At 39.8% G+C, this 27,997-nt stretch overlaps 1 protein-coding gene and 1 long non-coding RNA gene across 2 annotated transcripts; both read right to left on the bottom strand.

The window, feature by feature from the left end:
• Positions 1–56: 56 nt before the first annotated feature.
• Positions 57–26,636, bottom strand: DYNC1LI1 (dynein cytoplasmic 1 light intermediate chain 1). The gene is made up of 13 exons (XM_055707565.1): positions 26,386–26,636; positions 26,021–26,094; positions 15,031–15,147; positions 13,240–13,470; positions 9,762–9,931; positions 8,484–8,577; positions 6,719–6,854; positions 6,222–6,333; positions 4,766–4,825; positions 4,596–4,640; positions 3,527–3,647; positions 3,196–3,354; positions 57–1,009 (listed from the first exon to the last, which is right to left on the bottom strand). Exons 1-13 carry the CDS (start codon positions 26,538–26,540, stop codon positions 897–899), a joined length of 1,587 nt encoding a protein of 528 aa, XP_055563540.1. The 5' UTR covers positions 26,541–26,636; the 3' UTR covers positions 57–896.
• On the bottom strand, positions 23,760–26,014 carry LOC129735876 (uncharacterized). Its single transcript, XR_008731790.1, has 2 exons — positions 25,706–26,014; positions 23,760–24,939 (listed from the first exon to the last, which is right to left on the bottom strand). It is a non-coding gene; the product is annotated as an uncharacterized LOC129735876 (long non-coding RNA).
• Positions 26,637–27,997: the final 1,361 nt, after the last annotated feature.

Below are 27,997 nucleotides of genomic sequence, written 5' to 3'. Positions count from 1 at the left end.
TTTTACACCACATCCTTAGATTTAACTGTAAACAAACAAGAACACCATGGCTTCAGTGAAAGTTATTTAAATTTGAATGCAGAGAATACTTTATTAACTGATTAGTTTTGATGACCAATTTTAAACTATAACTAACGTGGGAAACAGTGGGGGGCATTAAGGCTGAGCCATATATATATATATAGACAAATCTGGATACTGATAATCTGTACATTTAACCTCTGCTTTTTCTTTATACATCGTTTATTCAGTGTCTGAAATTAATCAGAGAGAAAACCAAAAAACTGGCAACTAATTGAGTCTTTACTAGAATTAATTTTTGCATGGGTTTTTGAATGCAGTCTAAATCTCAGTGGAGATCAAACAGATTTTTTTAATCATGCTCCAAATCAAGTGTTCAAGTATAATTGAGAGTTTGTTGTTGTTGTTGTTACAGCTTTGTGCTGTATTTTCTCTTCCAAATTTTCTCTTCCAAAACCTAGCAGTTGTTCTCTCCTGTAGAGGTTAATCTATTTAAGGTGGTATTAAACTTGCTTAATGGTTGGGAAATCAATATAAATGAAGTGCCTGTGGTGTGTATCAGTTTTCCTGCTCTAAGCAACCCCTATCACTTAAGTGGACATATCTGCAATTTTGCAGGATTACACTGCAAAACCCAGAAAAAAAAATATTACTCTACTATTCTTGCACTGTGAACAGTGCCCCTACATGATGTGATAACTGTTTTCCATCTGTACAGCTCCCTTTTGTAAAGTTGGGCAACACATATGAAAGAAAGAGACATCAACTGTGTTCTGAAAGATATTTCAGTTCTTTAGTTCCAGTCACTGAAGGAAGAGGCAGAGGCAAGTTTGAATTATCCCAGAAAACTGAACAATTGGTTTTATTTGGTGTCTTCAAGATGCTTCACCTTCTGTGGGAGATGTAGGTGTTGTAGGAGAGACCATTTCAGGTTTTCGTGAAATTCTGTCCAATTCTGCCTGAACATCTGTTAAAACTGGCTTCTGACCTGCAAAGTAAATGTGTATCATTCAGTCATGTTTATGAAACATTTTGGGAAAGCCTATAGTATATTTACTTCTCAAATCAGACAAATCCTGAAAACTGTTACTGTACCCTTTGGGTGCAGAGTGAAGGCATAAGGCCAAAACTCAAAAGAAACAGAAAGGGAACAGTAGACAGAAAGTCATATCCTTCTATATTTCTGATTTCTCAAAGAAGCTTCCATAATTACGTATTAATAGTCAGCATATGAAGAGCTAAAGTATAAAATACAGGAAAGTCTATTATAGCTAGCAATTATGAATACTTTACACAATTTTCTACATCACATGTATTTTAAAGAATTCTGAATGTAAATCAGCGGTTTCACACAAACCAATGAAATCAGTTTTACATACTTGGTCAGCACAAACCTGACTCCACTGCTCATGGATGCACAGACCTGCAGATGGCAAATGCCTTTCTCTCCTCACGCACTTACCCTCTCCCTGACTTAGAATGGCACAAACATTTGTGCAGTCACACTCAGACCTGATCCAAGCTTAATTCACACCATTCTTCCCCCCAGCATTCTACTCCTAACTCTTACTCCCCTGTCTATGTTTCTGTCCTGCCATGTTCTATCACAAGAGTGGAGGAGACAATATGGGAAAAGGCAGTGCAGAATATTAGTCTAAAGCCATGACAAGCATGCATATTATCTCAGATTGTAAAGGAAAATGCTGACACACATGTTCTATTAGCAGTGCCCCAGCATCCCTTCTGAAAATGCAAATTAACAGGAACTATCCACAAAGCTAATTTTTGCTAGATGTACTATGATGCTCTTCAAATAATTTAACAAAAGCCAATACTGTATCAGAATCAAAGCAGCTAATATTCCAACTAATAAGCAGAGGCATTTCCCATAGCTGCTGAGAGGAAAAGTAATTCTCAAATCCCAAACTACCATTTTATCCAATTTTCCAATTTGAAGAGTGCCATAAATAACCCTATACACAAGACAGCAAATACCGAGGAAGTTGAAGGGACCACATCTAAGCCAAACTTATTTGTTTTTATGGTAATTTCTTGAAAACCTCGTCCTTTGCAATGTTGAACTGGCTACACCCTAACCCTTCATCTGCTGTATATTAGGAAATTTCTGAGAACATTTTTGCTCCTTAGTAGTTTCATCCTTGAAGTTTCTGCCACAGCCCCGGACACAACACTTTTCTGCCTGGCATCACCCAAACCCACTGCTGGCCAGTCCCCACAGGATTTTTCAGTGGGTGCTCTCTGCACCTCATATCGCGTCAGCGGCATTCATTGGAACAGTCTCCATATGCCGTCCAAACCAGCACTGCTGACTCTGCCTGCAGCAGATTAGAAAGTACTTGTAAACTTTGCCCAGCCAGCTGAGCTCTGCATGTACGAAAGGGAAGTGCACACATGTAAAAAGGTTTTCAGGGTCAGTCTACACAAAACGTTAGTGGGATGCGTTTTCTTTTCTCTTACTACATAAAAGTAAATGCTCATGTCCAGTACCAATGAAACACCAGCATTCTCACCTAAGCGCAGCATTACTAACCTCTGGGGAAGTGAGGAGGGAAGATGTCTGTATAGGTATGTTCTTAAATAATACAGAAACATGTTAATCTGAAATAGCAAGAAGCACCAGAGTAGTTTTGCGTCTAGCTTTAGAGCAGTCTCTATTAGACATTTTTATATTAATACTAATTATTAATCCATCATTAAAAAAAGCTATCAGCAGAAAATACGTAAGTATTTTTATAGGCAACATAACTCCATCAAAGCCTTTATCACAGAGCTACATCACTAGCAAAAGATAACATTATTTTAACACCGACTGTATTGTTAAAAAAATATAAAGTTGAAATCCAGTCCCAATATATCTGAATAATATTAGAAGTGGCTTATAGCATAAGCCATTTTATTTGGATGGTGGGGAACAAAGGAAAAAAAAAGACTACCTCATGTGGACACAATTCATGCTTAAACGACTACATGAGAAGCTTTCCTTTGAGAACCATTAAAAAGGCAGTACTCAACTGCTGTCAAAACAAAAGCAAAAACCATACCCAGTAAAACATTCGGTTAAATATAGCAGTGTTCATATGTCTGATAAACTATTCTAAGAATGATCCACCACTTTCAATTTAGATTGAGTTGATCTTTTATCATTAATCATACCTGACTTTTTTGCTGATGATGGCAGGTTGCTGCCAGCACCTCCAGTGCCGCCTCCTCCTGGACTGCCACCAACACCACCAGGACCACCAGGGGAACCAGTTTTCTTGCTCAGGAGACTATTGAAGAAGTTAGCCAGGACTCCTTCGCTAGTAGCTCCAGCTACAAGGGGAGGGAGGAAAAAAAACCCCACAACACAAAATCAAAACAAAACAGATTTTCTAAGTAAATACTGATTTAGTGTGTTAATCGGTCTAAATAAGCATATTAAAGAAAGAGGCAAAGCAGCCACTTTACTTCCCCAACTGCATTTGCGCCCTCACAGAAAAGGTACCTTTCATATTGGGATCAATTTTTTTTGACCCAGTAGGGATAGGTGTAACACTGGCAACGTTTGATGTTACGGATCTATTTGGTGTTCTAGGAGATCCACCAGGAACTCTTGGAGAAGCATCCTATTAAAAAAAAAAAAAAAAAAAAAAAAAGGAAAGCTGAACTGGTCAATCTTCCACAAAATTGAATCATGCAATATAAGATCACTGCTCCTAATTATTAATTATTTTTTTTTGTAATATAATGTACTATCCTATGCAACTGAAATGACACAGGATTAGATTTTGCTGATTGTGTACCAGTTTTTTCACGCTCGTGTAAAATTCTTAAAAATATCAACTCTGGTGCAACTAAAGCACTTGTGAAGCTTTTTATTTTATCCCCATGAGAAACCTGAAAATCCATCTGTTACTCAGTACCGCCTGACTGTAGTGAAAACTGTACTGATTAGATCATAGAGGAACTACACTGAATTTCTTGGGAAGACCACACATACCACCAACACTGTGAAAAGGACTAAACACAGCTCAGGAGAAAAAAAAAAAAAGTATTCATTACTCCAAGGATAACAAGTAATGTTTGCAGTTCATCTAAAGAGGTAAAGCTATCTTTAAAAGATCACATGCTCCCCATTAAATTTGTGTTATTTTTACTTATTTTTATTTTAAATGTAGATCATAGTTTTCACTTGACCTTAATTTTATGCCAGTGTTAACATTCCTAGAGAGATAGTGCCAAATTTAGAATATAAAGCTTAAAGACAATTCAGCCAACATAGTTTACTCCCTGGTGCACTCTTGGGACAGAAAGGAGAGCCAATTAACTGCTTAGATGCATTCTAACATATGAAAAGTAAAAGGCATGACATTTAGCCCTTGCCATCAATACAAGTTGTCACAATTAGCTGTGAAGTGTCACAATTTTAGAGCCGTATACAATGTAGACTGTAAATATTACGTAGTTTTTAAAAAATAGATCAAAGAGTATTCAATAGCGCAATTAAGCGACCCTCTAAAGACATGAAAGTGAGTAATTTTCACGTAATGATATTTAAAATTTTTATTACTAACCACTGGCCTTCCTGCAGCAGTAGGTGGTTGTTTCGCCAGCTGTGACTGCAAAAAACAAACAAATCCGTATACTGTTAGATATTGCAGTGACCAAGAACACAAACCCAAATTTGTATTGAGAATGTTGTTAAATGAAACACAGGCTGCTTGTTTCATAGACAAAGAGTTACCTGCTGCTTCATAAGAAACACTTGGTCATCTTCTGCTACAATTTCTTTTTCGTGAACAAACTGCAATACAAAAACATTACCATCATTTTGACTAAAAAGTCAGTCAAATACCTTGGTGAGTATGACCAAGGTATTCAGTAATGCAATAAATGTGTAAAATGCTATGTTGACTGCAGACCACATTTTCTATATTTAAAACTGCTACCTCACGATTCCATTTAAGCTAAGTTAATGATACTTCTATTTCACTTCTAATTATCTCCTTTGACCTGGCAGGCACAAGTCTTTAGATGTACTTGTAGAAAGACTCATTAAAAAGTTCATTAAAGTGTTCCGTAAAAGAGGAATGAAGTAAACTGTTACAAGGCACACTCAGGGGTCTCAGGATCAGTAAGAAACATTCACAGACGCACACGCTCTGCGGCATGTTCACATCTCTAATAACTTGGAAGCCTCACATGGCTATTATTTTTATAGATAAGGATAGGAAAAGTAAGTCTTCAACTGCATTGCATTAGACTGGTATAGGAACTGGACAAAGACATCTTGGATCCCAGTTCTACGTATCAGATCACAGGCACTCTCCCTCCAAATAAGCTCACCACAAGAACTTTGCCAGAACAAGCACGGTAAATATCAAAGTTTGTAATCCAGGCCTGAAGTTTGAAAGCACGCAAAAAAACCTGTCAGATTTTCCTTGGACACTTAAAACACACTACTACATATGTCTTGATTTTTCCCCCTAAAGATTGAAGAAAGGATATAGTACTAGTTTTATCAGCTAAAATGAGTCACACTTGGAAATATGATCAGTCTCAAATTCTTAGCTTTGTTAAGAAAAGCTATAGAAATATTTGTCTCCAATAACTTCAGTACACATGGGGTCCGCTGCTACTATTTTGTTCAACAACCTTACACGTTTTCATGTAGTTTTCTCAAAGCCTTTTGTTAAATAGTATGAGAGAGAAAATATACTGAATATATGCAGAATCCATTTTCACGTTTTTTTCTTCTACACTGCCTCAAGCTTTGTTATTTTAAATACTCCCAAGAGAAACAGAAAGCATTATGAAGTTATCAGCAACAGAGCAAAATGGAGTGTTCTTAAAATACTAACTCAACCTGACCAACAGTTACACGACACTTACGGGTTTTTAATATATATTTGGGAACGAAAGCAAACAGGTATATTTGTAGTCTTGAACAACGCCAACAGTGGCAGAAAGAAAAACAGCGTATGCTGGAGAAGAGCTATACAGAATGGAAATACATAATGATATTTTGCTAACTAAAGCACTTCAAACACAAAATTAAAAGATAAAATAAGAAAAAACTCCACATGGTTTATCACACTCATGATAAACTAGAATCAAAGTCTCAAAGAAAGAGAAACAGTCAAAAAACTGACAGGTGAATAAACAGATATGAAGTTGAATGTCAGACCATCTCAATTTACCTTTCTGACTGGTGGTTTTGTTATGATATCTTCAAAATTGTCTTCTGCTTTTAGTGTCTGAAAGTTCTCGTGCAATATTCCTATCTTCTTGTCATTATCCCAACCTGCAGGACTAGATGAAGGATTATTTGGCTTTAAATTCTATTGTTACATCAGGTTATTCTTGTATGCAAGCCTGAACTGTACAGACCTGAAAGCCAGGAAAGTATTCATAGCTCCCATTCTCCTGTGCAAGCCACTTACTGATTAGTACAACTAGTTAAGAGACTGGTTCATTGAATCACCATAACAGAAGAGCAAAATCTCTGGGTTTAACACTTTTCTTTGGGGCAGTGAGCATTTATGATCTCAATCTACTGGCATTCACCAAAGTCCAACTCATAAGAATGTTAAATGGGACTTGAAAAAGCATAAACAAAAAAGCTCTGAATGCTGTCTTACAGTCTGGCACAAATACAGTTTGTAGTCATATACACGTAATAATGCAGATAACTTACATAAATACTGCGTCTTTTTCCACAACAACAGCTGGAACATTGAAAGGAAATCCATACAACTTCTGGACTATATATTTATACACTAAATCAATGTTTTTGTTCTCCTTTACTGAAGTGTAAATAAGTGCTGCACCATCTGAATAAACTTGTTAAAGAAAACTCAGTTTAGTGGCTAGTAAGAGATACTCAAGTAACCTTTAAACTAACAGAAAGGGGTCAACTACTTTGTAGAATTTAGAGGGGGAATACAAACAGGTCAAATGATGGCCAACACTTATTTTTTTACATAATCTATTTAGTAATTTAAATCTTACTTTCTTCATTCCTTTTATGCCAGCTCAGCTACTGCTTTTAGAGAAAGTACAGGCTCTTCTCATTTTCAAAGCTCACAATACCAGCAGTTTCACTATGATGCCTTAAACTGCCTTCTGCTTTTAGTGAACAAAAATTTTCATGCCACATCCTTGTATCTTGTCATTATCCCATCCTGCGACACAGACACTACAGCATTAACACTAGTAGCTTCTAAAATGCCAAGATCTTCTGCTTCCCCATCTGGGTTTTTAAATTAGGGGAGCAAGTTCTTACATTATACAGTGCCTGCTTTTGACCAAAAAGGCGGCAAATGAGTTGTGCTATATATCAGTTACTAAAAGACCAAGGGAGCGCACAGTATTTCAGCATGGTTCAGTATCCAATTAAAGCAGCTTACACACAGAATTAATAAAGCAACCAGGGAAGTTTTGAGTAATTTTTACTTTGGGATTATAAAAATGCCAACCCCCTAATTTACTTCTACATGCATGCAATTCAAAATTCTAGATGAAAGTTATATAATGGGGTCCCAGTCCCATGCCGTGAAGTTTAGAATAGAATTCCAAGTCATATATGGCATATACAATCACAGAGACTAATTCCTACTAGTATTTTGTATTGTTCCTCCATCGGCAAGACTTACTACAATTGCCCATAACTCCATTTTGAAAAATTGGAAGCCCTTTGAAGGAAGTGCCATCTTGGTACTCAACTATGGTCTCAGGTTCTTGAATTCATTCTTTTCATCTGTTAATTGTGGTCCCTCCAATAGCATTTAAACTTCCCTTTACCACAGCACAAGCTATGATGACACAACGTAGGTACACTGCTGGCCTTTAAATCTAGATCTCAGCACATCTAGCTGACTAAACAGTATTTTATATGCTTCTTTTTTAAAAAGTTAAGTTTAAAAATAGTAATAGCGCAGCAACAGCTTGTGTGCATTGTCTCTGTACCAACACAGAAGCCAGTGGATCTTGCCTACAGCAATTCATACTTCTTTCCTTCCCTCATCACCTCATCCTGTGGAATTACTGAACACTGAAGAGACTGCATATTTGGGTGAAAAAGAATAACATGCGTTTACATGTATCTGAAGCAAGATCATACTTTAAATGAATTATCTTGTTATTTTAAGGAGCTTGCCAGCTAAGATGTGCTAATATGCAAACTGACCCCTATATATGGAAATGAAGGCAAGTAAAGAAATTCATGGTAAGGGGATATACTAGACTCTTGCAGCTCTGTAAAACAAAAGAAAAAAACAAGAAAAAAACCCAGACAAGTTTAATTCAGCATTGCCTGTAGGGGTAGCTGAAGCAGACTGCCAGTTACAGTAAAGGAGATGCATCCTACTTCGGCACAGATGCAAATATTCTTCTAAGCTTATCATAATTAATGCAAATATTTAATTGAATCATTATCATCTTTATGACACGTTAAAGGATATATTGTAAGCAGAACCGTCTGATATGTGACTGAATGAAGTCAAAGTGTTCATCTCTGTAGTCATGCTCTTTTTCCAGAACGCTGATGGCATCACACTGTCAAAATAAACACAAAATTAATATACTGCTTTCATGTATGTGTTGAAATAGCAGTGCTGCTACACATCCAGTTCACAACTGGGCAACAGGGATGGAGTAGGGTGGGCGGGACAGAAAAAAAAACAAAAAGGCTGCTAAGATAGTTTAGAAGCATAATTGCTATGTATAGAATCATAGAATATACTGTGGTCAGCACTAACTTGGAGTTAAAGCGATTGCCATTTTTCACTCATTCCCCCCTGCCAGTGCAATAATTCAGTCTCTATTGAAGACTGACCCGCTGAATGACACCACCATTTTCTACCCCCTTTTTTTTTTGTTTTGGGTTGGGTTTTTTTTGTTTACACACTGTGATATTACAAGACACTGTTTTTTGTCCAGTTACTAACTAGCCCTTTGCAAATGGAGGCAAAAGCAAGAAATGTGGAAGCAGAAAAAAAGGGGGAAGGGGAAGAGGGAGGGAGAAGAATAACAGAGACCTAGCAGACGAGAAAAAAAGGTGCTTTTCAAATAAGAGGGTTAGCCTTCCAGTGAAGGAACAGCATACGCATCAGAAGGTTTAGTCTTTCAGTGTAGGCTAGCAGAGGCTGCAGATGCAGTATGCTTAATGCCAGTGAGAACTGAAGAGCCAGGGAGGGGGGGGGGTGGGGAAGTCAAAACCAAAAAAACAGCCACAAGAGAACCACATCGTTTTTTCTTTAGACTAGGAATATGGCTACATACCTACAGAAACCAAGACAGATCACATAAACACCCTAAGAACTGAGGAAAATTAATAGAACAGCACTTTTCTAACTAGAACCCTTAAATATATTTATCTTCAGAAGAAATACCAGCTATAATAAAAAACCATGCTAAAACACTAGTCGCAGAATAAGGACGACTGTGGAGATCAAGGGAATTCTAGCTGCTTACTGACTAGCTCACTTTTATGAGCTAAACCAGGTCTAAGGTTTTCCTCAATTCCTTGAAAACTGATACAACTAAAGGAAAAACTAACCCCATAATAACGTGCAGTGAGGGCTTCCAGAAGATAACCAACTTTGACATTAAACATTTTAAAAGAATTCTTATTCAAGGTATTCAGAATGACTTAATAACCATGTGCTTCCCACCCCAAATCCACAATTGACAGAGTTGCTTAAATAAAATATGCAAAAAACCTAAAATGTGAAACAAACCTTTGTACAAACTACTACTACTGGAATGCCTAAGTTACATGTTAGTGTATCTGCACCCAGGGGTAAAATCACACTGTCATCTTTGTCTTCCTGTAATGAAGTATTTCTTCTCTGTGGAGAAGCTGGAAAATCCTCGCCTGGTTCTATATACTCCTGGAAGTCTCTTACCACTGAAAGTAAAAAAAGTTATAAGATCAGCTACTTCATTATTTCAACAATGATTTCCACTGTCATTGATCTCTACCACTGTTGATTGTATAGTACTTCTGCTTCTTTATGTTGAAAAAAATTCAGCATACACAGTTAAGCGCTGACTACTTGTTTGCTTTACAGACCACAAGAGAGAACTAGCGAGTCTGAGACCCGCTTGATCAGCGGCTGCAAGGACATGCCCAGATAAAACTGTCCATAAGGACAACATAAAACCAGTTTTATTTTCTCACCGTGGAACCATGGGCAGTTGCTATTAACTATTATTGTTCAGTATGTTTCCTAAAGGACGTAAGTTTCCTTGCATTCTTCTTGGCAAAATTAGTGGAACAGTTTGTTAGAACAGAATTAAGCCTTATACACATTGCTTAGCTGCTACCATATAACAAGATTTACCTAAGAACCCTTTGCCCACACTTCTCTCTGTACGGTGCATCTACAGTAGTAATAAACAAAAACAATAGACTACACAAACATTAGGTATTAACTAGCTTTATAATTAGTTTATAGCATATTAAATATTTGGTATGCTTTTACAATAGATCAGATAACTACTTTAAGATTTAGCAAGGAGGGTAAGTCAGAATCTAACAAGAATTAGAAAAAAGATAAAGTTATACTTGTGAGTCTCGTCAGGTTCCGATGCATACACCCAAGCCTCTAATTACATGGTCACTTACTACTCTTAAGTCAGGGATGCGATATTAGGGATAAAATGTCTGTACCTTTCACATCACACAGCAGAACAGGATTCTACCAAACCCCACCACTAATGACTTTTCCATGAATAGCACATTCTGATTCAGCCAAAAAAAATAATCAAGCAGCAAAAATTCAGCTGCATCACACACACTTGCCACTAACTACTCCAGTACCTTCTCACTGCTTTGTCCTGATTTATGTTGATCCACCACTAGCTTCACTAAACTGACTGAAGAAAATACCTAGAAAACCATTAGTTTAATTAAAAGAGGAAGACTTATTTCAACACTCTAGAGACAAAAAAAAAAAAAAAAAAAAGGTATTAGGCCAAGTTTATTCAACTTTTCTACCGATCCAGGAGTTCACAGTAACAAGCAGCACATGCACAGATTATCATCTCTACTTGAACAGTCAACTTGGGCTCTTACTCAGGGAATGCTGCTACTTCAGTCTGGTCTAAGAGCTTCCAAGAGCCTCCCAAACTGACTGTGTTTTAAACCCAGAGGTTTCACCAAGATATGCCAGCCACTCAAGGGAGTCTTTCCTTCACAGCATCCTGTCTGTTCTGGGATAACTGGATGCTAAAATAAAAATCACACTACTTCAGTACTAGAAGTCCTCAATGGATTCCTAGAATTCCCACGTATGATCACTACATACTAAACTTTATACAAGTACAGCAAACAATAAAAAGAAGGACTGATGTAGTATATCACAGCTCAAATACAATCTCAGGTGTCCCTTAGAGACATAATTAAAGTGACCAGGCCACAAGGCCTCATTAGACACAGATGAACTCAGTAACAGAAGAGCTATTCCAACCCTTCACACACAGCTGCTACGTCCCCTAATGCCTCCGGTTTTAGTCCTCACAGGGTCCATCTTTGAGCGGTTATGTTGCTAAAACTGGAAGACAAACACAGCAGCACACCTCCAGAGAGCTACACATGCAAACCCTCAGGAGATTTCAGTCCTGTTAGCAAGTTAAGTCAGCTCACAAGAGCCTCTCAGGAACACTGAGCCTGCCACAAGAATAAAGTAGGACCATGTAGCCAGGAGTCTGGCAAGCAAGATTCCTCGCTCCTCCTTTTGGCAGCATCAAGCTGCTGCCTGCCTAGCAATTCATGTGGCCACATCACAGGAGGTTCAAAACAAAACCAGCTTCCAGTCATGTCTGAACTGTGTCCAGGGCTTCTGTTATACCCAACATGCAGACGTCCAATTATTACAGATATTGGTGAAGATGATAAAAGAATATGAGAGCAGACAAGGCTTTTAATAAGTAGCTTTTTTTGACTCAATCACTTGAATTTTCTGGATTTTGTAGAGTTTTCCTGTTCTGTTCACTTCGTCAATGAAGAGGCAAAACCATGAGCTACACATTCTTGATATCAGAGATACTACATCCTTAATACTTTCACCCAGTAAAATCTTAAGCTGAAACTGTTGGGGTGTGTTTAATACACACGTACTAACACTACTCCCCTAAAACAACACCAAACCAAAAAACAGATCCAAAAGAGCTGAGCTCCTCCCTCCTAAACAAGTTCTTGCTATGGAACACGGGATACTCAAGGATGATGCTTCCTTCAGAAGAACCCCTCTCAAAAGAATAAACAAAACAACCAACACCCCTCCCCACAGAGTACCTACAACTGTCACCTTATGGGATACTTCACCACAACACAGCTACAACCCACGTTTCTGAAAAAACTATTCAGCAGTCTGGCAGTTGTTGGTTGCTTAAGAATGCAACAGTTCCAGAGAGCAACTTCAGACTTGGAAACAAAGTTTAATCATGCTATTTGACGTTACCACACAGTTTTCTCAAATGCTCTTCCTTGTAGTAATTCACTGAGAAATGAATGGGAAGGACTCATGTTCTAGTATCCCAAAGGAAATACAATGGTTGCCCAAAAGTAATTGGGAGCTATAACGTTAGTGAGTTCAGTCAGATCGCTTAAGGAATCCTGCAAAATCTTTGTGTTCTGCACGTTTAAAACTAAAAGGACAAGACACTGACAGAGCTGTATCATATCCATACCAAACATATAGCTGCATTAGTGTCAATAATAATTATGATAAAGCTCTTCACCTAGGAAGAGCCCAGACATTACCATGCTGTCATGAATCCTCTCAACATTTAACACTTTTGGTAGGCAGGGAACAGGCCACAGACTCTCTAGACTGACTAATTACAGGAACAGTTAAGCTGATGTAGTGACTTGCCTTTAAAATAAATAAAATAAGAAACTGAAAGCTAAGAAGTTTTTTTGCTTGGACAATCTTACCTATAAAAATCTGCAAGAAGCAAGACTGTAAATTCAGCTGTGTTCATTCTGGTATTTTTTTTTCCTAAATTAAGGTATTTCTGTTAGAAAGAAACACAAGTTTTGTTTCATACAGCTACTTGAGACTTATCTGAAGCTTGACTTACTTGATAACTCCTAGTTTTAAGTAACATTTCCAAAGAATGAAAAAGACCGCAATGGTGAGATCAAATGGTGCAGGAAGCATTACGTGTATTTGGTTTAAATGGATTCCTACGCATTTGTGGAATACTCACACTTTTGCTCCATTTCTTTCATTTCTTCAGGAGGTATTTTTAACTTGTCAATATGTTCTCTTACAACACTTGCCCATTTTTGTAAAGAATCCAGTGCAGTCCAAGGCCTAGACATGTCTACTACCAACATAATTAGAGTGTCCTTTAGAGAGCTTGCCTCCATTGCAAATTTAAGAAGACCTTTGTGATAGAGATCACCATCCAAAATCCATACATTACATCTTGTTTGGTCTACAAAAAAAGGAAGAAGATTTTATGAGACTTACTTGAAACAGTTCACTACATAACTGCTATTAAATCTTCTTCAGACATGTAAAATACAAGGCAGAAAGCAGATGACATATTTTAACACTCAATCATACAAGTACATAACACAAACTGCAGCTCGAGGAGACAAGCCCCTCCTCTTCCAAACCCTGATGTTTAATGGCTGACAACTAAAGATCTGAAATACATTATCTGAAAGTGAGAATCCAGAGAGAGCATTCAACACTTCCGAAATTGACATTCACAATTTTAGAGAGGGAAAATATTTTCTTCAAGATGCAACTTAGAAAGAGGGAATTAGGTGAATTCAGCCATCCCTTCTCAGCTTTTGGGTTCAAGGCTTAGCTCTCAAGGACTGCCACCTCCCCTTCCAAACGCTGATGTGATATGCCTGTAACTCTTAAAGCCCAGAATGTACCTTGGCCCTTCAGAAAGCTGGAGCAGAACTGCAAGTTTTTAATGACTTGGGTGGACTTAATCGACAAGAAAGTTATTCTTCAGATTTGCAAAGGGGCAATCACCATACAAACAGACCATGCCACTGTTTTTTTCCCCAAAAAACACCATAATCCAATATTCAGAGGCACTTCCGCAGTAAATGAAGAGCTGTTGATGCAAAATTAGATAGCTTAATATAAATTACATTTTGCATTCCAGTAAGTTTTTATTACTTGTTACAGAAGTTCTGAGGAAAACATTTAGATCAAACTATCAATCCTCTTAACCCTGGTCAAGTCATCTTTGAGACCAACAGCCATACATGGAAGTCAGGAAAGCAGATGATTTTAGAAAAAAAAAAAAGGGGGGGGGGGGGGGGGGGAGGGCCAATTTCTTCTGGTTCTCCTTCTATCTGTATTTGTTTTTATAGCATAGACAAGAGTTCCCATTTTTCCCCAGAGCTCCCAGTATGTCCTTATTCACACCCCACTCCCTTTAAGTGTTGCCTCTAGATAATTCATCACACCTCTACAGTACCTGGTCATACTCCTTCCCTTGTCTCCCCATATATAAGCATCAGTTACTGATTCCATAACTGCAGGTATTTGGGGTCTGGATCTTAAAACATCTTTTTAACATTCTAGCCATAAGCCAACTCAAACCAGTTGAAACGCAGCTTCTATTTTACTTCTCCTTCCTCCAATTTTTGGGTTGTTGGTGGGGTTTTTTGTTGTTTTTAAAACCTCCTTTAGTACTGTGCACATTTTCCTGCCTAGGCACCTTTTCCTCTAGGCCTGAGGAATGCACATCCGTTCAGAATGTTGCAGCTAAGACTATTTCCCTGGTCTTTTCTTTTCAGCCTTTTCTTTTGACTGGTTCTTCTCCTCCTCTGCTACTTAAGTGGTCATTCACAATACCTACTGAAGGAATTACACAGAGAAATTTTCTTATGATACAGATCACCCATGGCCTAAGATGGACTCCTGCAAATTACAAAGAAAAATATCCCACTGTCATTCCAAATATCACACTACTGAACCACTGCTTTCAAATTGGTTTAAGGTACTATCAGAAATACAAACTTACCATCTCGATCTTCATCATGCACATTTAAATACAAATACTCCATTCCTCTTCCTTTTTTGTACTCCTCTATTCCTTGGATTTTTCCTATTAAGCTAGTTTTACCTGCTCCATCTTCACCTGGAGAGACAGAAGTTAGATACTGCTCAATCTTTTATCACAGTTACATACTAAAAAACACCTGGGGCAAGAAGGAATCCATATACTAACAGGGTGACTGACCTCATTACAGTTTTGAAACATAGGGGGCTTTACCCAACTCACCCATCTGTTCAAAGTGCATGCTTCGGCTTCAAATCTTATTTCTAATTATTGATAAATGCAACTTAGTTGAACTCTACTCAAGTACAGTTCAAGTCACAGTAAGCTCATCTTACAATCAGAAGAATAAAATTTAGAACACTCATACCAAACAGCACACAACAACAGCTGAGTAAGGCAAATCTGTTTCCTTAGTTTTTACGGTTTTGTTTCTTTGAACCTTCTCTCTATTACCTGTCTAAAGAAACCTTTGAAAGAGGTGACAAACAGTAAGCCCGCTACCTTACAGTATATATGTATTTGGGTACACACAGTGACAAGCCTGCAATCCAGATCCATGCACTCCTGCTCTCTCCACTCCAAAGGGAGCTTGGATAACCAGTGAACCTTAGAGCATAAGCACAGTGTAAACACCTCAACTATTGCCAGAGACAATTCTCGAAAAAATTCTGTTTCTAGCCGTATGTCCCAGAGCTGGAAAACTGCAGTTTTTCCAGTTTGAAAGAGGAACCAAGCTGAATTTTGGCACAAAGTGGGCTTTGGCACCGATTTGGTAGTACAATAGGTACATAACAGTTAGACATTAGGAAATTCTTGGAACTCGCTTCACAGGTTATAAAATTGAGATTAAAACCAGGTTCCTAAGAAGTACCTTATCTGTTTTGTGCTAAACTTTTTTTTTCCCCAAAGTCTCTCCTACACAGAGAGAGTATAAACACTTGCTTTCAACTACGTAACAAAGAGAAAAGCTCAAGGACAGTAATTTTCACTGCTAAACATAATGAAGTTTTCCCTTTAAAAGGGAACTGACCGACATCTTACAGACAATATTATGGCTACATTAAAAAAACTACAGATATAACCACAGAGAAGAGCAGAAAAATCATACTTTGATAGACTGATTTTGGATTTACTCAGTATATCATTCCCGAGATTACTGCATGAAGCCTTAAATTTAGAATTCAACTTTATTCTCAGATTTCACTAATAGTCTAGAAGCTACCAGAAAGCATAAGACTGTTTACTCTAAGTAGCCCAGCGAATTTTTCCCAATGGAATGAAAAGGCTTTTTTTTAGTAAGTCAAAAAAAAAAGGCGGGGGGGACGGGGAGAGAAATACAAGATCAGAACTGAAGTTTAAAGGTCTCCTTAAGTATAGAGAAGTGAAAAATGATGTCATTTTAACTTTTTCAACATTTAAGAGTTTGTTTGCTATTTCCTTAGCTATATTAAATCAAGACGCGCCTAAGAAAAAAATCATAGCTTGTTTTAAACATTAGAAAGCACAGCTATCTGCTATTCATACATCAAGCTTTTCCTCTTGTGAGAATATTCTTTTAAATAAAAATTCTACCCAAGAAGCGAAGAGTTCAAGCTTTGTCACCAGAGATTAATTACAATTCCTCCTCTGCCCTCACTCCAGTACTTATCCAGGCTTCTTAATAGTCTCCCCAGTTACTTGTAGATGACAAATTTCAGAGCTGCTGCACTGACATGTTATGCTGCTGAAGATGCTATTACTTTTGCCAACAGTTTCTGTGATTCATTCTGTTATTTTACCCTCTTCAATAGGCAGCTTCAATTAATTTGTGCCAGCAGAAGTCTCAAAAGGTAGGACAAAACAACATTTGGTATGCCTTTTAAAGAGTGGATGCACTTTACGGCTTTCTTAGTTTCTCAGAACAGTTGACTTCCAGCTAGGTGCTCTTGTGTACTAGTTTGTTTCACCTAAGTGGCAATAAAGATTACAACTTGTTTGCATTGGGAAAATTTACTATCTCCTGCAAAGTACATCTACCAGTACTTAACAAAAGTGGCTGTAACTTAAGTGTAAGGAATACCTGTGGTTATGAGAAGTTCTAAAAATGACAAAAGATACACTTAAGCAGTCTAAACTAAAACATACTTATGCAAATGCTAGTATCTGTGCAACTTTATTGTTCAAAAGTGCATGCTAAACAATATAGGCAAACTTGAAATATATGTCCCACAAGCCCCTTGTTTATCATGGCTGTGTTGTGTCACTTCCTCCCCACCCCCGTATTTCCAAATTCTTGAAAACCTGAAGTTCAGTACTGTTAAGTTTAGTGTTTTATGGCAAAATAAGAGCTGGAATTTTATTTTATCTTCTTAAGTTTTCCAGTAATTACATTCAAACCCTACACAGAAAAAACTTTATCAGTATAGCATAAGACAAGTTGATTTGATTTAAAATTAGTACCTTTGGACACACATGCACACACAGTAGTCATTTCAGCTTTCTGTCACAGAATTACATTCAATCTGTTCTGCAAAGAAGATTCTCTACTCCCTTCTCCTCAGCAAATAACCACCCATCTCAAAACACCAAGATCAGGTAGGTGGATCACTGACATACATAATTGTATTATACAAGTTACTGCATGCAAAGAGTAGTGCTCATCATTCACTAGAACACCAGAATGATGCATCAATTAAGTTTGAAGGGACTGATACTCCTTTAATTACTCAGGTAAATGAAGAGAATAGTACAGTTTGCAGATGATATAAGAGAAACTAAAAGATCTGGGGAGAAAAGGGTTAGAAGCAATACTGATAAGTGGTCCAAACAAGTTAGCAATGCACAAACCAACTAGTCTACAAATAGGACGACTCACTTGCAAGGGTGCAAGGTAGCTGCCTGGCTGAATGTGCCCTATTCCACAGGAGATCCAGAGTTTTCAATCGTTTTAAATCAAATTAGAGTCAATGTTATGGAAGAAGAAGTCAGAAAGTAAAACCAGGACCATTATATGTGACATAATGTCTTCCTTCTTTGTGCCCACGCAGTTCATCATAAAAAGTTAGGAAAAGATGGCCTGGGCCAAGAGCACGTGCTAAGACTGAGGTTCAATTTACCTCTACTTTCTGGTTTTAGCATTGTTGCCTATCTTTTAGAATTGTGACAGCTGCAAATGTAGTTTTATCCTAGTTGTTAATTATTTTTTTCCAACCTAAAGCCTTCAATATAAAACACCTGAAAAGTCAACATACTTCAAATGTGTTGAGTTATGCTGGGAAAGAGCAGCAGTATAATTTTGCTTTGTAGTTACTCGCCAACAAGAACATAAGAATACAAATCAAGCTTAAACCAGTGCTTATCTAGAACTCCTGAATAGTTATTACAAATCTCATTAGCAAATTAATTCTAAGTGCACGCAATGCTAGCTTTTAAGACTTCTCAATACTCAAACATTTCATTGTAATACCTTTAGTATGTATAGAAGCTTCTCTTCACGAGGACGGGGGGAAACATTTGTGAGGAAATTAAAGTCTGTAAGGTATTTTAGGTTTGATAGAGAATGTACAGCTTAGTAATGCAATTAGCATTAAGTACTACCAGGGACATATATAAAAGTACATATGCCTAAATTTTTTTTTTCCTCAGTAAGAATACATATATATACACGCATTATATGGCATTTGAAATTACAAACTGTAAGACATTTAAGCATATTTTGTTGTTTCTGGATATCTCTGAAGTATTTGAAAAAGTAATGCTGCTAGTTTCAGACAAAAGGGAAATGTCGTATTCCTCAGATTCATTGCACATTAGTATTATGAAATATTTTTTTTTAAACTGCTATGGAAGCAATACATAAAACAGAACCTCATGCACCTTCCTCCTCTTCCCTCCAAAATATTGAGATGGAAAATCCTTTAGCTTCTTCATTTCTGACTGTGTGATAATCAAATTAACAAGTGACATCTATAGGTAAGCTCACAGAGCAAAACATTTCCAATACACAATTTCAAGGTACAATAAAAATCAGGTAGATTGCTGCAAATTTAAGATTTTTGCATCCTGCTTTTGCAAACAACATGAAAGGTCCTCCTTTTCCAGAGTAAATCCTAAAGAACTAAAATTCTCCATTACATCAAACTGCACCTACACATATTAATACTACAGTGAGGAAACAGAAGTGGTGCTACTAGCAAGCAGTGGTATACATCAAAGCTGAACACACGTAAAAGAGGGACAACAGATTTAATTTTGCAGAAGAGTCAGGCTAGGAAGCAGTTGAAACAAAGCCAAACCAATCTACTTACGCACAGTATTTCACCATCTTGTTAACAAAATGGTAAGTCTTATACTCAACTGAAGTAAAACCATTTCATTTTTATCGCCACACTGCTACACTTCACTCCTCTGCTGAGCTCAATTTTGGGTTTGTGCTCCTCAAAGCTTCTCTGTCCAAGGTGCTACTCTGTCTACAGAGTTTGATGACATCCTTCTTGTTGCTGCCCTCAAAGAGATAAAAAGCCATAATATAAAACCCAGCCCAGCCTCTTCCCTTCTCACTACTTCAAGCAAGAAAAGCATGCTTATTGAGCAGAAAATGGAGTATCACTAAATGTTCTGCTAAAATACAAAATTTAGCAGAGCAGTCACCCATAAATGGGAAGGATGGGCAACGAGGTGACTAAATTGCCATCTGTGAATGCAGGCAAGCAGGCGCTTATCTATAAACTACTACTTAAACTGTTCAACCATAAACTACCACGTTAGAGAGAACTTGGGTTCTCTATTACAGAACTTCTCTGAAGTGACAAGTAAACATTTTAAAATTAATATTTACTATTCATGGTATTTCCACATTTCTTTCAGTTTAGAAAATGAAATCGGAAGTAGATTTTCACTTTTCTTAAAACAAGACATTTCTTACTTCTGAAAGAAGTCTGTATGTGGAAGAGCAATCTACATGTTACCTCCAGAACAGACAGGACTTGTGACTTTGTTTAAATTGTTTCTCCACTGTAAAGTGCCATGTATGTTTAAAATATGGCAAGGCAAAGAAGCAAGAAGTGAATGGGATTTTTTGTGTGTGTCATCAGCATTGTTGCTGCCTCACTTCCATCCAGGCTTCTGATATTATTATTTTTTTTCAACAGTTCTTCAAGAAGCCCTGGATGCACTTTACTGTGTATAATATATAATCCTACTGGTTCCTTGACGGAGATTTTTTGTTTGCTTTTCAAAACCATCAATTAAAACACAGCTTCGTATCGGAATTATACAACTCATCTCTAAAACACATGTTCAAGCAAGGCCGAGCAAAACTAGAGACAACGGTCCTAATGAACCCCTTCCACACACCCCACACACCCCCAGAGGCGTATTTTTGTGAACTAGCTTTATACTTTTTACAAAACAAAAGACAGATTCTGGGTAGAAGAATGCACAACATCAAGTATTCTAACATAAAATACTAAATACTTTTGTTAATAGAAAACCCCCACCTCACTTAAATATGCTAGAACAAAGTTACCAAACAGGGCACAGATGCCTTCCCAGAATCACAGAGCAATCTCTGTTCCACAGTGTGTGGAATGTCTGAATTGTAATACAGTGGAATGGAGACATAGCAGTCTTCCTCCTACTAGAACTAAGTGCACATGTACTATCACTATTTTCAAGATAAAGTATTTCTCACAAGCTAATAACTGCCTTTTCCACAGCCACATATCAGTGAAAAGACTTGTTTACACATACTAATTGAAGAATGCCTTTTGCAGAACAAGACCAAAATAATCAGTATAAGCCAAACTTAGTTTGCTTTCAGAGAACTGAAGAACAAAATTAATTATGCTGATGAGATCCTTCTCCAGGATCCCTCAAAACAACATGGAAGTTCACAATAAGTAGGCCATACCAAGTCTTCAAATAACTTGCCAGTAAATTACGATTTACTCATTGGACAAAAAACTTCTGAGTTTGTTTTACTTGACCAGATAAGTCTTTCTCCTCACATACACTGTATTTGGTATCTTTGTGGCAGTGAAAAATTAAATAACTTCTGAGGAGCACCTCAACTGCACTTCTGCATTACAGCATGATAGAAAGCAGATTGCAGACAAACTGTTTCAGCATGCCTTTTGTCAAGTCCTGCACCGCAAGAATACACAGCCTGACTGTGGAAACAGGTACAGCAGTAATACTGTTACTTATGCTTGGAGAAAGCCAATTAGAGAAAGCCAATATTGCAGAGAATTCTATAGTGAACATGAATGGCATACATCTCTAATGCAAGCCTTCTCCTTTAACACAGCAGTAAGTCATCTAGTATATTTTACCCAGGTTCACTACCAAAATAGAATAATCCCGTATTACTATCAAATGGACATCTTTCTCAGTACTCCTGCCACTAACCTGCCTGAAAAACACAGAAGTACAACTCCATTCACTTTCCTCACTTTTGGAGCCATTTCCAAGACAGATCCAGTAATCAGCAGTACCTCTGCCAAAGCAGAGATAAGATAAATTAAATGCAATTCAAGAATTTCAGAACTTCCTGTGCTGTTCTAAATAAGTTTTACTGCATCCATGTGATTCCAGCTTTTTGGAAAGGTATTACAGCAGGAAGGACACTACAAAGAAGTTCTAAAAAAACCATAGCTGCAAACAAGCAGTTAGAACTTTATCTAGGTCAATGTCCCACCCCACCAAAACAACTGACACTTCAGAAGTATAACTCTACTGATTGAAACAAAACTTTGCTACCTTCAAAAGTCTTTCCCAGCCTGTAAAAGGTGAAAAAGTTGCAAGGAGAGGAGGAAAAGAAGCTACCAGATTTAACTTCAGCAGCATTAGAGAATCAAGAAACATCTGAGATGAACAACATTAACAGTATCAACAAGCAGTATTTCGTCAATTGTAATGATGAAGTGATCACAGCAAAACTTTCAGCTATTTGAATAGGAAAAAATAAAGTGGAAGAATAATTTTTATAGTGTTGAGTACAAATTTAAGTAAGCACATTTTATATTTTATATACTCTCATGACAATTTGCTGTATCAGAACTTAATTTTGAAGTTCACTATATTCCATGGGTCCACTAAAAGGAAGTAGCAAGCTAAAACTGCTCTGCAAGATGTACCATTTTCTACAGTAACAGCCACTCCCAATACACGTACACACAGAAAAGTGTACCTGTAAATTAGCTGTACACTGTGGAAACTTCTTCTCAAGCATCCTGACAGCCACTGGACAGAAGCAGAGCTCACAAATTCAAACAAACAGGCCTAGCCCTGAAAAGTGAGATGTCTGGGGTAAAGAGAAAATGTGGACATAAGGCAGCTGTACACTCACAGTCCACTAAACTCAAAGCCTTTATCATCAAGTGGGGTAAAATGCATAAAGAAAACCAAATGCTACTGATTCAGCGGAAGCATTAAGTGTGCAATACACACTTGGAGCGAGGTGCCCATGTGTCACCAGATGGTTTGGCATTGTTAGAACTGCAGGCAAAGGATCTACTATGCTTCAGAGACAGAAGAATGTATGAAATATGAAGCCAGATAGAAAGCAACTATTCAGTTCACTTGCAAGCTTGAGGCCTGTTTTCTTGTGCATCCTGGAATGATTGTGAACATTACTGCTTTAATGAATGCTGCTGTTTATTGGATAAATGATTAGTTTAAGTCTCCGAATCCAAGCCTTCACACATTCTAAACCACTATGAATTCCCTCTGTAACCTGCAATGGTGACTTCTTAGCTGCTCCCTCTATTCCACTATGCTGGTTCAAATATAATTACATTGGGAAGGGAATGAACAACAGAGCTCCCAGTTAAAAGCATCAGTTGTCTCACCATACTCGACAAACAGCATCTCCTCTGATCAGCTACCTTTATTACACAAGTAAGTAGAAGAGACAGTCCAGGAGAGGGGGAGAAACAAACAAACAAAAACAACAACAAAAAAAAAAGCCAACAACACGCTCCTTTGGCTATCTGCAAAAAGTAGCTAGAAACGTTACCAAGAGGACTTAATATCCTTAAGAAAGCAGGGACATCCTTCATTTTCTGCTGGTCCGGTTCTCTAAATGAGATATCTACGGTCACTATGACAGAGCTACCTAGGAATCAGCACATACTGCCTTACAGAAAAGTTTAGGAAAGCTTACATTTTTATTATTTGTTTATACAAGAACAGAAAAATGCTTTTATGCTACATGTGGTGCCAATCAAAATTTGAAGTCTTCACAGAAAAATAGTTACTGGAGAAAAAAAAATGTCCGTAAGTGAAACAGCTTTGGAGAAGTAAAGCTCTACATTCATTAATTATTATTTAATTCTTTTGGGGGCTGATTTTGAGCAGAGAATTACCAGTATGATATATTAACCTTCAATTCACAAAACTATGTGCCATATCTAGAGATTAACATTTGGCATTCCAGTTTCCTTTAGTTATTTCTGTGATTGTCTTGAACTGCTTTCCAGGTTCTTAAAACTGAGATGTTAGCATAGGTGAAAATAAATACTGAAATAGCAGAATTAGCATGCCAGACATAGCCAGGTTCCCGAAACAGCTAGGCATACAAATATATGCAATGTTTGAAAAATATAAATGCTGTAGGCAAGTTAGAAAACTTGTCCTAGCAAACAAAAGAACACTAAGTGGTGGGTTTTACCGTGGGTGGTTGGTTGGTTGTTTTTTTTTTTTAGAGGGAGGAGGGAGGTGGTGGTGGTGTCGTCAGCGGATTATTTTTTTTAATGCAGTTTTGTATTGAAAATAAGCATTCATTTGTCACTTTATATCATGTTTCAGCTAGGAAGTTTTAACCAATATAATTGTTTATACTGCAAATATTTGCCTACCACAAAATGAGTGAAAACCATCAAGACCCTGGTCAGCTTTACAACTCCCTCTTTAAGTCTTCAAAGAAGTATGAAACTGACAATAGTCATGGCAAGACCTGATCTGTATTAACAACAGAAGCAAGTACAAAACTAGTTAAAGAAATAAAGCTTAAAAATAGAGGAAATATGAGATAACAGAGAAACTGGAAACACACTGCTCAAGAATCTGTAGAGACAGAACTTTACAGACATCATCCAATACAGAATAGAGAAGACCTCTCCTTTTCCTGTACTTGTGTGCTTCAGAAGGAGCATCACGACTTAGAAGTGAGCAGCAAAGTGTAATGCATGGATTAGATATTCTCAAAGAACATGGCCATGGTCCTCAATGGCCAGCCCTCAGATCTGATCCTCTTTTCCCTAAACGCATGCCAAACTTTCTTTTTCCTTGGACCATGGCCTTGTAGAAAACACAATTCCTAAGAAAGAACTAGGATTTCTTCTACAAATCTGCACATCTTAAAATATGCATCAGTCAAAAAAGAGAAGTGTTACGTCATTCTATAAGCTCTACATAAACAGGTAAAAGAGAAAATTTCTATACAACAAATTAAACATCACAAACTAAATGAGCATTTGGAAGCATTCTGTCATGCTCTCTCTAGTTCCGAAGAAAGCAGTCTTCAGTTACTGAATACTAAGGATTGCCTGGCTATGAAGGGAGGAAAAACAAGAGCGTAGTCTTCCTGACAAGGACCACAGCTTGACCAAGAATCTTCCAGCTTCAACAAGGATAGCTGTCCAATTTAATTTTAAAGTATCACATTAGAAGCTGTCAATCATTATGAAATCTTTCTTTAATATCAACAGAACTTCCAGTCTCAATATCCTACTTAATTACATAACACAAAAAGCAACAAACTAAAGAGCAGGAAGCCTTTTAAAAGGTTCACTAGACCATCCCATCATCTTTGCAGTTTTCTCCTTCATAGTTAGTCACCACTCTGCTTATCAAAACAGGAAAACAAGGGTCACAGTGATTGCTTTAGGACTATGGAGGAAAAACAACAAGCTGAAAAACCTCAAGAAAGGCCAAACCATAAGTCTACATAGAAACACAGTGTGCACAGAGTCCACATGAATATCTTTACTGGGTTTTAACCACGTTTCCAAATACTAACCCACAGATCCTTCTGGGGACTGGTAGGTTGTCAAAGGGGGGAAGAAGCAGCTAGTTAACAAATCCATCTGCTTAGACTCATTAAGATTTGTCTACTAGTAATTGTATTTAATAGTCTCTCAGCCAACCCCCCCTACCACTAATAATAGCAGCAATATGTAGACACACACACACTTGAGCACACCCATTTCTCCCCCTCCCACATGAAGTTTTAAATTTTGCTCGACGTATCGTTGTCCTTCTTTGCCTCAACACCACGTAATAGCTGGGTCTCTCACTAACGCCCTGTCAAAGTTCCATTCCGTAACTCCTGACCCTTGCCAGCCGCAAGGTTGGACTAATGCACTGGGTGGAGATAACACAAGGGAAGGCGGCAGCAGCAGCGCAGGATGCCGCGCTGCCCGTGGCACGGCTGCTGACAAGCGCGGTGCGTGTGGGCAGGCCGCAGCCGCAGCCCCAGCCCGCAGCCTACCCCGCCCTCCGGCCCGCAGGGCGCAGCCTCCGCGATGCCGCTCGGGCCACGGAAGCGATTTTCGAGTTCGTAAGACGCACAGCCCGTAAGGACCAGCAAGGCACGAACGCAGGAGGCTTCGGCAAAGGCTGAAGGACCCGCCCCCGCCCCGAAGTCAGCACTCACCGGGGAGAATGACAATGAAAACCACTCCTGCACGCCACCTCTACCTGAGGGACTAGGGTGGGGGGAAGAGAGTACGGGTATTATGGCGAGGTACCTAACGGTGAGGGGGATACCTACAGCATCTCCAGATATCGGATATACAGAACGGAGCCAAACCACGCAAGGGAAGACGCGAGAGTCAGGCCAGCCCCACGCCACCATCCACACGCGCGCCCGCGCCCGCCCCGGCACTACGCGGGGGAAGCTCCGGGCGCGCAGGGGAGGGTCCGGCGGCGCGCCCGGGTGCGGCGGGCAGGGTCGGGATGCTCTCCTCACCCAGCAGGAGGACGTTCTTCCCCGAAGGCAGCTTAGAGCGGGAGCGCGTGGACACCTCGCTGAGGATGCAGGACCTGGCGCGGAGAAACGACAGCGCTTAGGGGGGGCGGGGGCTCCCGCTCAACCCCGGCCCCCCACCCCCCACCCCCACTACGGCGGGGGAGCGCACGGGGGCAGGGCGGGAGTCCCACCGCCAAGAGGAGCGCTCCCCTCCCCCCCCGCTGGCTGACCGCGAGGGACCGAAGGCCAGGAAGGGGGGATTAGCCAGCCCTCCCGCCCCTCACCCCCCTGCAAGGCGAGGTAGCCGCTGCGAGGGCGGTAACGGCCAGCGAGCCCGGCTCCCCGGCCGCGGGGCGGGCCGTTACCAGAGGTTCTGCCCATCGTCCTCATCGCCGCCTGCCCGCAGCTCCACATTGTTGTTGGTCGTGGCCGTAGCGGCGGGCGAAGAAGGAAAACCAGCAGCCGAACCGAGCCCAGAAGAAGAGGAGCCGAAAGAACCGGCTCTCCCCGCCGCCGCCATCTTCACTGCCTCCGCCCTGCCCCGCCGCCTCCCCGAGACACGGCGCGGGCGGCGGCGCGGCGGCGGCTGGCAGGAACCCGGATGTTGGGAGGCCGGGGGGGCGGGGCCCGGGGCGGGGGCGCGCGGCGGGGGCTGCCGGTGTCCCGCGCGCGGGCGAGTCCCCTCAGCGGTGCCGCGGAGGGCGCCGCGCTCGCTCGCCCAGCCGCCTGCCTGCCCGCCCGCCGGGGGTGGCCCGGCGCTCCCGCCCGCTGCTCAAAGCTTTGTCAGCCGCCCCGGGAGAGGAGCGGGAGGCCGTGAGCGGGGGAGCAAGTGCCCTTCCGTTCGGAGTGCCTCCGGCGCGGGTCCCAGCCCCGCAGACGGGGCTGCCCCGCTGAGGTGAGGTGAAGCGGCCGTCGTCTGCCTTTGGGCCGGTTACCGCCGCGAGGTGCTGCCGCGGGGCGCGGGCCCTTGGCTCCGCAGGCAGCCCCAGCCCTGAAGGAAGCACCTTGCACCCCAGAAACGTAAGTGCGGTAGGGGGGAGACGGGTCTTCTGGGGAGGACAGGGTGGGCCTGTCTTCTCCGAGAGGCCTCCCTGTTACGTGTGCTCTCACGGGCACCGCTGCGGAGTCCCAGAAAGACGGGTCAAATCGCCAGCACTTTCACAACTCAGCGCTTGCTGGAAGGTGCAAAAGAAACAAGCGAGCACGTCGGCTCTCTTCCCGCAGTTTACAGAGATAGCGTTTGCTATGGTAACGCGCGAATGGCTTTCAGTCTATAAAAATTCGATGGGCGAGTTTGGCCAATTCGATTTGGAGAAAACCTTACACGGGGATGTTTCCTTGTGTACCTCTTTCAAGCAAAGGATGCACATTCCCAGAGCCTCTGGATGCACAGAAAGGTAGTGGCAACATTAGCAACTTATGTATGTCAGCAGTTTGAACTTAAGTTTTTTTCTTGCTGCTGTGTTGAAATTTTATTTTCCCCAGAAAAGACTGCTTTTTAACTAGTATTTTAAAACAGGAAAAATAAACACTTTTTTTTTTTTAATCCATTTGTTTCCGTGGCTTAATTTCATTTTGCAGCCAAAACTACAGATGCAGGTGTTTTTTTAGCAGAGATCAAGTGTTGGCACCTGTAGGTCACCATTCATGAAAGTAAATTTCGGTAAGGTCCTTTAGGTATAAAATAGGTGAAATGATGGTAGCCATATAATGAATTACAGGTATTTGTCATAACAGATGGACAGTTATTGGTCAGAAGTATTTTGTTGTGGACAGAATGCAGATGCAGAAAACTGGCAATGTTTTGGTGGAGATGTGTCATTCAGTAAACAGTGATGGCTGAATAGAGGAATGCTGCTGAAAAGCCACCAAGAAAAAACACTTGCTGCATGACCCACAAGGCCTCCTTCTGGCCTGCTATGAATTCCCTTCTTCTGTTAGCTCTGGTATTCAATAGTGTTGGGTCAACTGATTTAA

The sequence above is a fragment of the Falco cherrug genome, chromosome 4 (genome assembly GCF_023634085.1).
Source record: "Falco cherrug isolate bFalChe1 chromosome 4, bFalChe1.pri, whole genome shotgun sequence".
Lineage (NCBI taxonomy): Eukaryota > Metazoa > Chordata > Aves > Falconiformes > Falconidae > Falco > Falco cherrug.
The sequence above is the reverse complement of the archived record's forward strand: the minus strand, read 5'-3'. Positions and strand labels throughout refer to the sequence as shown.

Bases quoted from the DNA above. Each gene is read 5' to 3' on its own strand.
- DYNC1LI1 (XM_055707565.1), bottom strand. From the start codon at position 26,540: ATGGCGGCGGCGGGGAGAGCCGGTTCTTTCGGCTCCTCTTCTTCTGGG. The intron at 13,471-15,030 runs GTAAGTTTGTAT...CTTTTTTTGTAG, and splicing joins GCATGATGAAGATCGAGATG to ACCAAACAAGATGTAATGTA. The intron at 4,641-4,765 runs GTAACTCTTTGT...TGTTTTTTGCAG, and splicing joins TGTTTCTTATGAAGCAGCAG to TCACAGCTGGCGAAACAACC.